The sequence below is a fragment of the Acomys russatus genome, chromosome 17 (genome assembly GCF_903995435.1).
Source record: "Acomys russatus chromosome 17, mAcoRus1.1, whole genome shotgun sequence".
NCBI classification, from domain to species: Eukaryota; Metazoa; Chordata; class Mammalia; order Rodentia; family Muridae; genus Acomys; species Acomys russatus.
Window position 1 is genome coordinate 61575217 of NC_067153.1, and position 15521 is coordinate 61590737.

The window sequence follows — 15521 nt, forward strand, 5'->3', positions numbered from 1 at the left end:
CCTTTATTGCTGATTATTTTTCTAATTAGCTTTAGAACTTAGAGAATATAATACTATAGTCTAGTTTCACTTCCATTACTGTAGTCATTGGATTCATTTTAGTATTTACCTGTGACTCTCTTACTCCTGGTCACCCCTAAAAACACAGCCCCTAGAAACAGCGAGTCCAACCAACAGCAGCTCCAAATAAGCAGAACCTCCCCCAATTCATGGTCAAGTAATTTAGCCCTGGGCTGATCAGCGCCAATGGCAACAGCTAACACAGTAAGGCTTTTCTCAAAACGCACCTCATACATTTGGTTATATACCCCAGACCTGCTCTGTATCATTCTTTATTTCAGAAGGTGGCTGTCCAGTATTTACAACCTTAAAATGGACATTTGCTTCTCTGGTTGAACAAGCAAAACCACCCCTAGGCACCTGGTGAGTCCTCGTCCTGCTTTGCATCAAACCAAGCACTAACAATTTCCTGTGTTGCGTTTTGTTTGCTGGATTTTAGCCTCCCACAGAAACGGTAAGTTACCAGTACACTGCCGGTCTCCTGAACATTAAAGACTGTGATGTCAGCAGGTATGGGAAACACTGCCACTTACACAAAGATTCCACCAGTTCTGCTGCCCACAAAGCAAGGCAACGACTTAGTCACAGCAGCTACTGCTTAACCCAAGAACCACACGCTGCCTAGGAACGTAAACCACACCTCCTGGCTGCAGTTAAGGGCCTTAGTTCCCTTCTAGTACAGGGGAGGTGGCTGAGCCTTCCTCAGGAGCTGGACTAACTTGAGAACACGTCACCAATCCATCCACCTCAGCAGCAGCTAACCCTGTATCTGTCTACATAGCAGGCTCCACAGCAGCCACAACGACACACTGAGACTTGTCTCAAAAATTAAAAGTAAAACACGTGCCTGGTCAGTCTTTCTAGTTTCTACCCAAGCTAGGGTTTTGACAAGGTAAGATATAATCAATCACTACAGGTTCCTCCCAGAGACCCTCAACCTCACAGCAAACCCGAATTTCACATTCTCACTAAATGTTTAAGTCAGTGTCCTATAGCTTGTGTGGATTTAAATTGCTAGCTCAGAATTGGTACCAAATCAACTCATAAAACAGTCATAAAGGGTGGCCGAGGACAGGCGCAGAGATGCTCCCACAGGAGCAGGCTAACAAAAGCAGATAACTCGAGAGATCAAATGTTTATTACCAGTGATTCATCAGTCTTGTCAAAGCTGATATCTGATAAAATGGAACCAGATTCATCAATTGTTGACAGTCTAGATTAAAAACAATAACACAATGTTAGACACAGCACAGAGAACATAAAGCCAGCAGCACTGGTCCCGCTGGGCGGGCAGCACCCATACCTCGCTGCTTCCACGGAGCACCCTGAGGGCAGGAGCAGCACAGGCAGGGCCGTGGGGGCCTCTGTCGCTGAGTGCACAGTACAAGCAGGCTGAGGGTCAGGTTGGTTCCAATCATGTCTGTTGCTGCTAACAGGTGAGTATTGCCCAGCACCGGGCTTTTGGTTTGGTGTTGTTGCTTTTTGTTTTGTCTGAGACAAGACCTGTAGCCAAGGCTGCCCACGAATTTCCTGAGTAACTGCAGGGGATCTCCAACTCCTGACCCTCCCGTGCCTGCTTCACTAAGGCTGGATTACACAAGCGTGCCCGCAGGCCAGCTTACACGGTGCTAGGGACTGAACCATGCCAGACTCACTCTGAGCTACATCCCCGGCCCCAGCACTGGCTTTTTAAGACATTAAGCCTAAACTGGATGTAGTGGTCCAAGTAGGCAACTGCAGCACTTCTGAAGTTCAAGGCCAACAGGGTTGGTGCACAACCTTAATCCCAACAGTCAGGAGGCAGAGGCAGGTAGATCTCTGTGAGTTCAAGGCCAGCCTGGTCTACAAAGCCAGTCCAGGACAGCCAAGGCTACACAGAGAAAACCTGTCTCCAAAACAAAACAAAACAAAAATGTAGAAACCTAACTAGGTGTGATGGCACGCGCCTTAATTCCAGCACCTGGAAGGGAGAGACAGGTGGTTCTCTGTGAGTTGACAAAGCAAGTTCAGGATAGCCAGGATAGCTGTTACATAAAGAAACCCGGTCTCAAAAAAAAAAAAAAAACAAACAAAAAGTAGAAATCAAGTTCGTATATCTATTTTGCTATAGATTCTACATGAGCTGGGCAGAGTGGCAGCACAGTTTTAACCCCAGCATTCAGGAGGAAGAGAAAGGTGGATCTCTATAAATTCAAGGCCATCCTGGTCTACACAATACATTCAGGCCAGCCAGGGCTATACCCTAAGACCCTATCTCACCAAACCAAACAAAGTAAGATTCCCTGTGGACCAAGCAGCCAACAAAACAAACAACTCTAAGAGTGTAAGCCTTTTCCTACTTATTGTACTGGGAGTATTATGGCCAAACCTGGCTGAGACTATTTTAGTGACACTATGGAACCAAGTGATTGTCTGGTCTGAGCTCCCCGCAGCCACAAGAGCTCTCTGGAGAGCACACACTGTGCGTGTTGCTGGGCTGCTCCCTTCAAATGCACAGGAGCAGTTATCGATGTGCAATTTAATACAAACATCAAAACTGTACCCATGGTGAAACAACCTCCTAAAGAAAGCTCAAAAAAATAATGAAAGCAAATGGGGGGTGGGGTGGGCTCTTCGGCCCTCCCTCCCACCACCCTCCCTCCCACCACCCTCCCTAAGCTCTTTCTGCTTTGTTCAGCACACATCCCGGAAGCAGTATATTTAAGAGGTCAGATAACAGGACTTCTGACAGCTGTGCTGCCGTGATCAGCTAACAGCAGATGCAGCCCCCCACCTATTGCTCCCGACGTTGCCGCTGGATGCCTGGCCACGGTTGAGGAAAGCCAGGGCTGACTTTTGTTCCTCGCTCAGCTGGATGCTGCCAGATGTGTCACACATGAGTATGTCTCGAATCAGCTGAATCTGTTGTTCCTGCCGACCAAAGCAGAGTGAACATCGGAACCAGCCAGGAAAGAAAACTTCACCTCAAATTTATGGGATAGGCAGAAGACATTAAAATACAACATTATGCAAATGGGCCTTCAAGAAGGCATAGCAACAATAGAATATTAATTCACATCAAGACTGTGGCTGGTTTCTGACGAGTAAAATCAACTCCAAGTAGAATAGTGGGGTCTCTGCTATAAGATTTTTAGATCAAACTGGCAATCCAAGGGGAGTGTTACAGACCGTGAGTTCCAAAATAGATTTCACATAGCAAAAATATTTCAAGTATCATTTTTATCGGAACAATTATTGGCTTCTTTTATGGATCAAAGCAGTCACGTTTTTCTAAATGATGGAACAAAATGCATTAAAATAGATACAAAGCTGTAATGCAGACAGTTTGGGTTTACTGAGACACCTACCGCTGAGCTAAGATGGATTAGTCCCCTTGAGTAATGCTCTGCACTGCATCATGACCCATCCTGACACACCAAAATAGCGGTGCTGTGCGCCAGTCACATGCCCCACTCCTTGACTCCATTCTAGCCCTTTACCCAGGGGCTAGAGAGCAGTGATGAGGAACTGGAGTCACCCTGCCTGTTTCAATGACAGAGGGCCATGGCACCAACTCATAAAAGGAGGCCAATATTCTTGGCATTTATAATAAACAACATAGGCTGGGCATGACGGCACACACCACCAAACCTAGGGTTCTGGAAGCAGAGGCAGAAGAATCACTACACACACACACACACACACACACACACACACACACACACACCGCTCTACAGAATAGCAAATAAATTGTGCTAGACAAGTATCCTAGAAAATTGTTATTATTCTCCCTCATTTTAATTCTTTAAAAGAATGTAGTGCTGGGTCCAGGCCTTTGTGCATCAAGGCAAGCATTTCACCAACTGTACTGCATCCTTAGCCACTTTGTCTTAAAATGCTTTAAACTCTCATTTGAAATCTGTCTAGTGAAAAACAGCTTCAAGTCTAAAGGAAAAAATAAATTTTAACTTCAAACTAAAAAATAGAGTTCACAGGTTTTGATTTCATCTCCAATCAGAGGCAAGATGTCAGATGAACATTATGGACAGTGTCTCCCCACTCCCATCACCAGCCTAGTGTGCAAAGCAGTACACACCAGCTTGGCACACTCGGCCTCAGCTCGCTGTCTCCGTTTGATCTCTACATCTACTTGGTTCCGCGCATGCTTCAGCTTGACGTCCAGAGCGCTCCGCCCCGTCTCCGCTTTCAGCAACAGATCTTTGAATTTTTCCAACTCCTGGTTGGTTCTTTGACACTTCTTCCGGAAGTCCTCGAAGTCCTTTACAACCTGGATGAATTCAACTAAGGACAGGTAAAAATTTCAATAATCCAAGTAGTAAGAATACAGCTGTTCAAATAACTAGGTCCTACAGTTTGCTTCATCCCCAAAATAAAGTCTTGCTGAATTATTATCAAACATAGCTGAAAATGACCAGGAACAAACCCTGTTTTGTCATTTTGCACAAAAGCTGAGCGAAGCAACTGCTCATTCAACAGGCTCCGCACTTGTGGCTTAGCCAGGGCATCCGGTATGGAGTATGCCGTACCAGTCGCTAGTCACCTGGCTCCAGATGTCACCAACATGTAAAGCTCCTGAACAGAAGGTGATCAAAGAGGGAGACCTTTGGGGCAGCTGTCACACACCAGGACAGTCACATGAAACAAAAACAGCCTCCGTTATCTTCACGTGTGCTGGACCACGGTTAAACAGCAAACCTAGGACAACGGCTACAATATGCTCTCCTGGTTTACATTAGCATTAGAGATAGCTAAGGCCTGTGACTCCATTCAGTGATAATTATACAAATTATTGATTAGAAATAAGGAGCTGGTTGCTTTTGCTGTTTAACAATGCCCTGAAAGATAAGTAAACACTCTAGCGTGAAAGCAGAGGTGACCACACAGCTCTTAGAAAGTCACAGGTAGTAGGATGGGGACTCTGTTCAATGTCCACAAAGACAACCGAAGGCTCAATGCAAGACACCCTCATCTGATCCCCGCAGCTGAGGAAGACTGTCCTGCCGTGTATTTGCATGACCGCCTGACAGTTCCCAAGCTAACCTGAGCCTGTCTCTAAGCATCTCTCTCTTGTCTCAAAGCATGTCTCAATCTTGTCTCAAAAAATAGAGTCACAAGGGAACTTAGGTCATAGCAGCAGACCAATTTTAGCAAAAGGTACGTATGGAAATAGAATGACAGGCAAAGTAAATATCAATATCAAAAAAATAGGGCTGGAGCCGGGAGGTAGTAGTACACACCTTTAATTCTAGCACTCAAGGAGGCAGAGGCAGGTGGATCTCTGTGAGTTCAAAGCCAGTATGGTCTACAAAGAGAGTCCAAGACAGCTAAGGCTACACAGGAAAACTCTGTCTCACAACCACCAGCAACTGCAGCTCCAGAAGCTCCTGTGCCCTCTCTGGCTTCCACAGGCATGTGTACATACATGCACAAACACAGACACACAGGCACACACACCACAGGATTTTTAAAAAATTATAACTACATAATAAATTTCAATAGCCTTTTGAAATGAGGGCTCAGTAAGCTCTAGCCGTGAGTAGCCATCTTAAGGAAACTGAAAGAACAACTTTCAGATTTCAACACCCTTCCGCATTATATAAGCAGCAAAGCTGCCATCTGATGGCTCTTCTTATTCCCTCCTCCGCCTCCCCACGCGCCCTCCCGTCCTCCACAGCCCAGCTCCCAATGACTTACTGCTTTCATTTCCTTCATTGATAACCTCCAACCGGCGCACAAGCTGCTCAAACAGAGTCCACAGATTCACCATTGTAGTATCCATCTTTCTGCCAAGAAATCAAATATACATTAGGAAGCTGCCTTCTCCCCTTACAAAAGATTTACTATCAGTCTAGTAAGTCCATCAGTGACCAACACCTGGACTCTCCTACCTGCAACCACCATTACAAGACTCTCAAGCCACAATTTTGTGTGATCCCAATTTATATTAAAAAGTTATCTTTTTGGCTGGGCATGGTGGTGCACATCTCTAATCCCAGCACTTGGGAGGCAGAGGCAGGTGGAGACCAGCCTGATCTACAAAGAGAGTCCAGGACAGTCAAGGATACAAAGAGAAACCCTGTCTCGAAGAAAAAAAAAAAAGTTATCTTCTTGTTTTGTTTCATTTTTTTGCTTCTTTCTCCCTATCCGTACCTCTCTCTTTGGTTGATTTAAGAGACCTATCTGCCACCATGCCTGGCTGATTATTTATTTTTTTGAGACAAGGTCTTACATGTCGCATAGGCTAACCCTGAACTCACAATCTTACTGCCTTGGTCTTTCAAATGTTGGATTAGAAGCATGTGCCAGACCAAAGCTGCAATAAGAAGCCAGGTTGTGGGACACGCCTTTAATCCCAGCATTTAGGAGGCAGAGGCAGGTGGATCTCTGAGTTCAAGGTCAGCCTGGTCTACACAGTGAGTTGCAGGACAGCCAAGAATACACAAAGAAACCCTGTCTTGGGAAACAAAACAAAACAAAAAGATTCACTATGAAGTAGAAAATCATTGGAAACCACGGATGACATACACCTCCTCTGTCTACTTCTATGCCAATCCCCACTCCTTACAAAGATGCCTGTGAGGCGGGCGTGGTGGTGCACACATGTAGTCCCGGCACTCTGGGAGGTAGAGACAGGCAGATTTCTATGAGTTCAAGGCCAGCCTGGTCTACAAAGTGAGTCCAGGACAGCCAAGGCTACACAGAGAAACCACATCTCAAAATAAAAATCAAAAACAACAACAACAACAAAAAAACCCAAAAATGGTGCTTATGCTAATTGCCTGCAGTAGGAATGAGCATGCCAGTGGATTATAAATAACAGCACAAAATGTGGATCTTTAACTCTAACAATATTTTTTTTTTTTTTTTTTTTTGCTACTTCAACCTTTCAGACTTTGAAAACCTATAATGTAACTTAAAATGTTTATTTTTAATTTCACTTTTGGCTAATATCCTGTCACAACTGTCTCTTAAAAGGCAGGACATGGTCAGCACATTTCCCACCAATGGCACAGGTGACATCACACAGTGATTAAGTGGGGAAACTGCCAGCTCAGCAACACAAGAATTATTTCTGTAGTGCGGGGTTCTCAGCTGGACTGCACACAGGGACTGTGTCTAATAAATTTATACTAAATATGGGCGAAGGATTACGCTCTCCCACTCTGGCATCAGGAGACAATGCGCCACCTTCACAGTGACAAGGGCAGAGGAGAACCATTGTTAGTGTTCTGTACGAGGGATCCCAGGCTTTGTGCTTCCTCCCAGAGACCTGTGAAGACGGCATTAAAACTCAGGCCTCTAGGCAGCTCTGCTCCACACAGGCTCAACCAAGAATGGACCAGGAAAACACATTTTTCATTTAATAGTCAAGAAAGACATTTACTGGATGTGACAAAAATTATTATTAAGGAATGAAAATCGTCAAATTTCACTCAAAAATAAAATATTTTTAGAAGCACAGTAGAGGACTCTCACGCCCTTCTCACTCCTGATGCTTTGTCTAGTTCGTTACTTTATGTATCTAAATAACAGCTTCAGAACTCTATTTCGAATTTTTAGTGATTTTGTAAATGTTTTTAAGATGGTACTATAAGCTATGACACTAAGAAATGGAAAAAGGAAAAGAAACAAACAAGCCAAACCCCCACAAAGAACAAAGGAATGTATGAGCATAAAAATATTTTCTATTAACACTACAGAAATATTCATTTGTAGCCATTCAACAACTGTTATAATAGCAAGGAGGTAAAATAAACTCTGTGAGTCCCAGGCCTGCCTGCAGTGTGACCGCAACAGGGCTGGAAACCATGCTCTTCCAAAGACAGTGTGTCTGCTTCCAAGCGACCAGCCATGGCAAGCTGCTCAACAACCAAACTAGCTGACGTATTACAGACATCTTCCTCCACAGCAGACAAAGTAGAGTGACATTAAACCCAGCAGGAAGACATGTGCTGGGTCACAGGAGGTCCACGGACTTAACAAACCCACAGGCAGGTGCTGCAGAGCACTCAGGATCAATTCTGATGATGATTTCCTCTGGCTCCCGTGAAAATGGAGGCTGCTAGTCAGCAGCTTTAACATAGATAGGCTATTGATCTCTTCCACCTCAACACCTTAAGTGTAGCTGCAACTCAGAACAAGAAAACTTCTGCTAAGGGACTCAGAGAAGCAGCAGGTTCTGTGGCGACTATGATGTTGAAAACAAGGGAGGGGCTTTTCTTAGTTTTGAGACCTGCCTGGAACCCAGACATCTGCCTGCCTCTGGAATTAAAGGTGTTAAACACTAAACACTGGACGTGCGCACACGCGCGCGCGCACACACACACATACACACACACACATCATCTATTCTGATTTTTTAAAAAGATTTATTTATTTATTCATTATGTATACAGTGTTCTACCTACATGTAATGCCTGCAGGCCAGAAGAGGGCACAAGATCTCGTTGTAGATGGTTGTGAGCCATCATGAGGTTGCTGGAAATTGAACTTAGGACTTTTGGAAGAGCAGGCAGTGCTCTTAACCTCTGAGCCATCTCTCCAGCCCAAAACATCTATTCTTCATAAATTACCCAGTTTGAGATATTTTGTTACAGCAGCAGGAATAAAAACAGAACTCTCCCATTTTCTCAAGCTTTCTTAGCTCATTGTTACTCTGGTTTCTGTATGTACTCCAAAGAGTTAGGTTAGGTTGCTCTGCTGTGGTTTTGTTGTGTTGTATTCTTTGTTTTAAGGAAAGGGCTGTTTGCAGACAGCCGAGCTGGCTTTGAATCATCAGCCTCCCAACTGCAGACAGTCTAAGGCATGAGCCACTCTGCCCAGCTGAAGACAGAGGTAGGCTCCTGAAAACAAGCCTGGTTCCACAAACACAGACTTTATGGGAGACACTGGGCTATAGTGGCTGTTGTAGTCTCACACTGGCCTCCCGGATGTCTATGTACCTACTGCCGTCGTGAGCAGAGGCCAATTCTTACAGCTCTGTCAGTTCCTCATCGTTTACCAGCACCCCAGGTATCCTTCCTAGTGCCAAGCAGCACCTAAATTAACCCGTCAAATTCTCTGAATTTATTGAACTACTCCAGCCACTACCTGAGCTCTGACAGCTCACCACTTTTCTCTCTTCAGCTAGTCTAATTACAGTGCTGTGGATCTCAAGTGCGCCGGTGCTCTGAATGCTATGCTTGACTGAGGCATTATCTCCCCTTCAAACACATCGTATCCTGTGGACTCCCAGGTTTTTATTCCTGTTGTTTTTTTGAGACAGGGTCTCACTGTGCAGTAGCCTGGAACTCGCTCTGTAGACCAGGCTGCGACCTGAGAGCTGGGATTAAAGGTGTGCACCACTGGCTCTGAGTCCCAATTTTTATCTCCCTATTTTCTTCATCCTTCTAGTCATTCCGGTCTAAATTTCATAAATATCTTTGGTTCCCCCTTTTCTGTGAGAATAACTGACAACTGTGGACTTTCCTCTTACATGGAGGAGCGCCTCCACATCCCCTGCAGTCGTCTCTGCTCAGTCCTACTGACTGCCTGCCTCACCTGCCTCCAGGATCCCCCAGCAAATCCTCTGCCACTCTTATCAGTTGCTACACAGATTAATTTCACTCTAATTTAACTTTACCAAATTTGAGGGCAGAAATCTTGCATCTGATACTACGGTGTTAAATACACATCACTCAGTATTTAACTGGATGCCTAGACACAAAATATATGCACGTACAATACTCCTGTCATACCATCTCGGTCTCACTATGGACTCCAGGGGAGCCTGTGCAGGCAGAAGGATTTACCTTGTAAGTAACTGCTGAGACCCTCTACAGAGTACAGGTACCACCTGCTTCATAGAAATTCCAAAATATAGATGAAATTTTATAATGCATTAACTGAACCTTATAAAAAATAGAGCTTATGAAAATATAAAATGGGCCTTTGTGGTTATGGGGTCTGATAGCTGTTAATTAGATTCTGGAAGAGTGATTCACAACTCTAGTAATTTTCCTAAGTAGTCTAGACTGTCTCCACATGAGGCGCCATGAAATTCAGAAGCACAGACCATTTTTTAAAATAGTGCTACATAATATTTAATATATGCCTTTGCTGTAAATTGAGTACTAAACTTGACAGTTCTCATTTTTTTCTTCTTGTGAATCTAATTAACTAAGCTGCCATTTTACAGACAACTTAAAGACTCAGAAACCTAAAATGACTAAATGCCGAGCACACAATGAAATGCAGGTGTCTATTTTCTTTCCACCCTAACACACTAAAATGTTATAAAAGTATCAGCCGTATATGCTGCAGGTTTTCTCAGACACCTGCAAATCATAAGAATCACACAAAGCAAAGCTATGTGTGTATATGTGTAAACACAGATGTCAGCTAGAACCTAGACCAAAAAAAAGACAGCAAACTTCTGACCTGTCAAGTAAGCTGTTCTTGATGAGGCTCTTGCTTCTGCAGAAAGCTCATTTCCCCCTCTAATATGGGTTTGCTTTGAAAACCAAAGCCTGGCACTAGTAAAATACACTCATCTTTGTATGCTGAGGGTTTGCATATTCTTACCAACACTCTGCAGAAGTGGCTCGCAGGAATTATTTACAGGTGATGAAAATACCTCTCTGCATCAACACTAACTCTCACTATCTCAGCCAAATTGAACTTGGAGAGGAGACCATCCTTTTCCGTGTCAATTGAGAACGGCTTTAATTTTCCTGCTGGGCCACATTTCCATCCTCCTGTCTGTTTCCTCGCCCTTTATTAGTTAGCTTCATGGCTAGGAGACCCACTAATGCGAAAGGGGACAGGGACAGTCGTGCTGGAGAGCGCTGCACTCAGCTGTAAAGCAGCTGTCACTTCCCACAGCAGAGGCTGCTGCCTTTCCAGAGCACTGCAGCGGCCCCGGTGTGGCACAAGGAAATCAGTTTACAGAGCCTTTTAAACAAAAGGTGCCCAGAATCTCAGCTGTTATTGATGGGGAGCCCCAGAGGTGGAGAAGTCACTGTGTTACATTCCCAATCTGTGAGTATCCCTCGGGGAGCAATTTGACGGCACCAGGAGAGAGCCGCAGCTTGCTATGATTGCTTTGAGCCCCCAATTTAATTTCAATCACCCAGCAAAGAGACAGACAGTCCTTCAGAACAACAGACTATTACAGATCTTATTGCACAGTACCCTGGGAAAAGCATCTATACTCATCCTACAAACAACATTATTAAGAAAACGATGTATCAGAGTTTTTAGACGCATCAAGAGTGTTACAATGCATAAGACAAAGCAATGGCAGATTGTTCGACTTTTTTCCCCCAGAAAAGTGTTTTAATGAAAAATATTATTATACAGATTGCTGTTCTGGAGATTCCCAGGAAATTAACAATGCAGGTTTCCTGAGGCTAAGAAAAAACACCCCCTAAAACAAGCTCTATGCTAGGATGTCTTCACTCAAAAGCACTTGAGAGCAATTCATTTCCCTAAGTGCCCAGCTTCTGCTCCATCCAGAGGCAGAAGACTCCAGCATGAGGCCTAACGTTCCCACAAGCCAACTGCAGAAAGAGACACCAGGGTGTCCTCGGCTCAACATGAGTGACGCTGTAAGTTCAACACTGGCATCCTGTTTCCTGATTAGGCCTTCCCAGTCTTCTTCAATGCCAGAGTACGTCTCACCAATCATTTTTCCTCCAGATTTCAGTCAACTCAGGCAGACACATAATGTCACACTGTCTCACATGTGAATATATGCTGGGGGTGGGAGACACAATGTCGACACCACCTTTCAACAGTGACAGAGAAACCCTAAGCCACACCCTCTACCCATCATGCCTCACCAGAGCTCCACTCAGGCATGTCCACTTTTTGACTTTTAGCGTCTTGTTTCCATTAAGCAAGAACTAAAGAGTTGGTGGGATACTGGTGGTCACTCTCTTTGGATTTAGGTAACTGACAGTTGTTCATACACTCTCAGCCTGCGGTCTCTAGCATGGTCTGTCGTCCCGTCCCATCCCTGTCCACCCTACCCCAGAAATCTTCACGTCTCAGTGAAGTCTCTACTAACCGCCCTTTTAAACACTGCAGCCTTTACTGAAGCATCTGGTTTGCTTTGCTCCCAATCACATGTCTCCACTACATTTCCTTAGTTTACTGTCTGGAAAGCAAGCTTCTGTCCATTTTGCTTGTTGCAGAGGCACGGGTAGAACACTGTGCCTGGTAGGAGATCTGATACTGAGTGAGTGAACCTCCTCATGGCCAGTAGTCTTTAGGTCTTCAGGGAGATGGAACAGGTTTTTAATTAATAATATAGCATGGTATAAAAGCCTTACACGGCTTTTGATAAATATTGTCTCTTGTTTTTTTTTTTTTTTTTTTTTTAAAGATTTATTATATTATTATGTATACAGTGCTCTGTCTGCATGTTCACCTGCAGGCCAGAGGAGGGCACCAGACTTTATTATAGATGGTTGTGAACCATCATGTGTTGCTGGGAATTGAACTCACGACCTCTGGAAGAGCAGTCAGTGCTCTTAACCTCTGAGCCATCTCTCCAGCCCAACCAAAATATTTTCTTAAACAACTGTAGTGACTGAACATGGTGGCATGTGCCTCCCTCTCTCTGTAAGCACTATTCTGGTGGCTGTAGCAGGGCAATCCTTATTGGAAGCCAACCAGAAAATTTAGCAAGACTTTGCCAACAGAAATGCCTAGAGGGAAAAAGCCAATGTTAAGAATTTTACTTGCAGCTGGGCGTGGTGGCTTTAATCCCAGCACTTGGGAAGGTGAGGCAGGAGTATGTCTGTGAGTTGGGGGCCAGCCTGGACTACAAAGAGAGTTCCAGCCAGGTGTGGTGGCCCACATATTTAATCCCAGCACTCGGGAGGCAGAGGCAGGCAGATCACTGTGAGTTCAAGGCCAGCCTAGTCTACAAAGTGAGTCTAGGACAGCCAGGACCACACAGAGAAACCCTGTCTCCAAAACACCAAAAATGAAACAAAACAAAGAGAGTTCAAGGACAACCAGGGATACACAGAGAAACCCTGTCTAAAAAAACAAAAAAATAAAAAATAAAAATCTCCTTGGACTTGAAGAAGCATGTAGCTGTGCTGGCCTGCAGCTTAGCTGATACCACACCTGCCTAATATGACTGACAAGCCCCTGGCTTCGTTCCTCAGTACAACAAATACTGAAAATGGTGCACCACACTTGTAATCTCCCAAACTATCCTGTAATGTCTGTAATGCCAGCACTCCAGAGACAGAAGGATCAGATGTTCAAGGTTATCCTTGGCTACAAGAGGCCAACCTGGGCTACATTAAGACTCCCTCACACATACACACTGTGCAGTTTATTTAGAAGGGTCAGAACTTTGAAAGGGAAAACAGTGACTCCAATAACTCTCCAATACTCTACTGGGAATTCTGCAGTCTCTCTGTCTTTCTCAGGCACAGAAACAAAGCTCTCATCCCAAGGGAAACGAGTGTTCTTTCATAAGCCAAATATAAGTGGCCCTGGCCCTGGTACATGAATCCAGGTTACCCACATACCGTGTTCTGATATAATCAGTCCCATTAAGTTTTATAGCTAAGAACAAAAGAAAGTCACAAATCAAGGAACTCTTAAAGCCCTTTGCTGGGCGCTTCAAGCAGGTTCCTGATGCTACCAGGTAACAGTCCTAGGTTTTCTGTTGGTGGAAGCAGTTAATATATATTAACACATCCCAATGGGTTTCACATGCGAGTCACAGGATGGTCAGTGACAGAGTTAGGCAATGAATTACTATTAAAAGAGGAGCTTAAAAAAAAAATTCACACGAGATAGGCTCCGAACTTGTTAACACTCCAACTCTCCACAATGTGGGGTGTTCTAATCAGCCCTGTGAGAGACAGACAGACAGACAGACAGCCTAGGAGGCAGAGTCCGCCCAGGCTCCTCCAACACCTGACTTCTTCAGAAGAGAACGCTCCTCGGGAAAGGGTAAAGGGGGCTCTCTCTCAGCCACTCCCCCACACGCCGCACTGTAGTTCCCGAAGACCACCTTGGGGAGCCACACCCGCCCCTGCCCGGCCACGCCTCAAAGGGACGCCCCTAACTTTGGACTGAACGCAACGCCGAGGGCAGCCCCCTCCCGCCGCCCGCCGCCCGCTCGCGGCCTCGGACCGGCTTACCGAGGCTCCCGGCCCCGCGCACACGCAGCCCCGCTCGGCCCACGGCGCTCACTCCGCGGCCGCCGAGCCCCAGGAGGGCTGCTGTTCACCGGCTGCGCGCCTCACTAACGGCAGTGTGGAACCCCGCCGCTAGATCCGGTTCAAAATCGCGCACCAGCCAATCACTGAGGACAGCAGCTTCATGACGACGCATGCGTCAGGGGCGGGGGTGGGGGCGGGTACAAAACGCAAGTGAGCATGCGCGCTAAGTTAAGGAGACGCCAAAAGGCGGCCATTTTGACTAAGGTCATACTTCGGGTGGGGGCATCGTGGGGTGCTCTGAGGAGGTAGTGGTTGTTTTGTGGTCCGTGTAAGACCCCCGTCTCCGTCTCCGGCTCTCTTTCCTGCAATTATTCTAATGACCTGTTGACTAATTGCATATTATTCTTGCTTCCCTGTTTTCCCAGGCAGGCAAATAGGGCTCTTGGAAACTAATAACTGAATAGTTTCGGGTCTCACTGTAGAACAGGAAGAATTCCAGAAGGAGACAGAGCAGCAATCATTTTAACCATATTTACTGAGCTATAATTATCCCTTCATTCATCCACGCATTCATTCAGACTTTTATTTGATGCACAGTAAGTTATGCCAACTTCATAGCAAGCTCTCTGCTAGGAAGTAGAAAAAATACAGATCATGTGGTCTTTGCTTTCCAGTAGCTATGAATGGGGAAGACAGCTCAAGAAAACAAATAGAAATACAAAATGAAGTGTTATAATTCCGCTTAATAAAGAACACTTGAAATCTGGCGAAGCGGGCCGGGCTGTGATGGCGCACTCCTTTAATCCCAGCGCTTGGGAGGCAGAAGGATCTGAGTTTGAGGCCAGCCTGGTCTACAAAGAGAGTTCCAGGACAGCCAGAAAGAAACCCTGTCTTGAAAAACAACAAAACAAAACAAACAAACAAACAAAGACACTTTACAACTGAGCATGGTGGCACACACCTTTAATCCCAGCACTAGGGAGGCAGAGGCAGGTGGATCGCTGTGAGTTTGAGGCCAGCCTGGTCTACAAAGAGAGTCTAGGACATTCAAGGCTACACGGAGGAACCCTGTTTTGAAAAAAATCTAAAACCTAAAAACAAAACAAACAGAGAGAGTTCCAAGACAGCTAGAGCTGTTACACAGAGAAACTGTGTCTTGAAAAACCAAAAAGAAAGAAAGACATTAATGGGCTGGAGAGGTGGCTCAGCGGTTAAGAGCATTGTCTACTCTTCCAGAGGTCCTGAGTTCAATTCCCAGCAACCACATGGTAGCTCACAACCATCTAT

The 15521-nt window shown here is 45.2% G+C and overlaps 1 protein-coding gene across 1 annotated transcript in view; it reads right to left on the bottom strand.

The window, feature by feature from the left end:
* Positions 1-15521, bottom strand: part of Racgap1 (Rac GTPase activating protein 1) — a 55249-nt gene that overhangs the window by 19079 nt on the left and 20649 nt on the right. The window contains exons 2-5 of the mRNA XM_051160338.1: positions 5755-5843; positions 4136-4341; positions 2834-2970; positions 1204-1273 (exon numbers count right to left, since the gene is read on the bottom strand). Of these exons, the coding sequence (XP_051016295.1) occupies positions 1204-1273; positions 2834-2970; positions 4136-4341; positions 5755-5843 (502 nt within the window). The remainder of the gene's footprint in view (positions 1-1203; positions 1274-2833; positions 2971-4135; positions 4342-5754; positions 5844-15521) is intronic.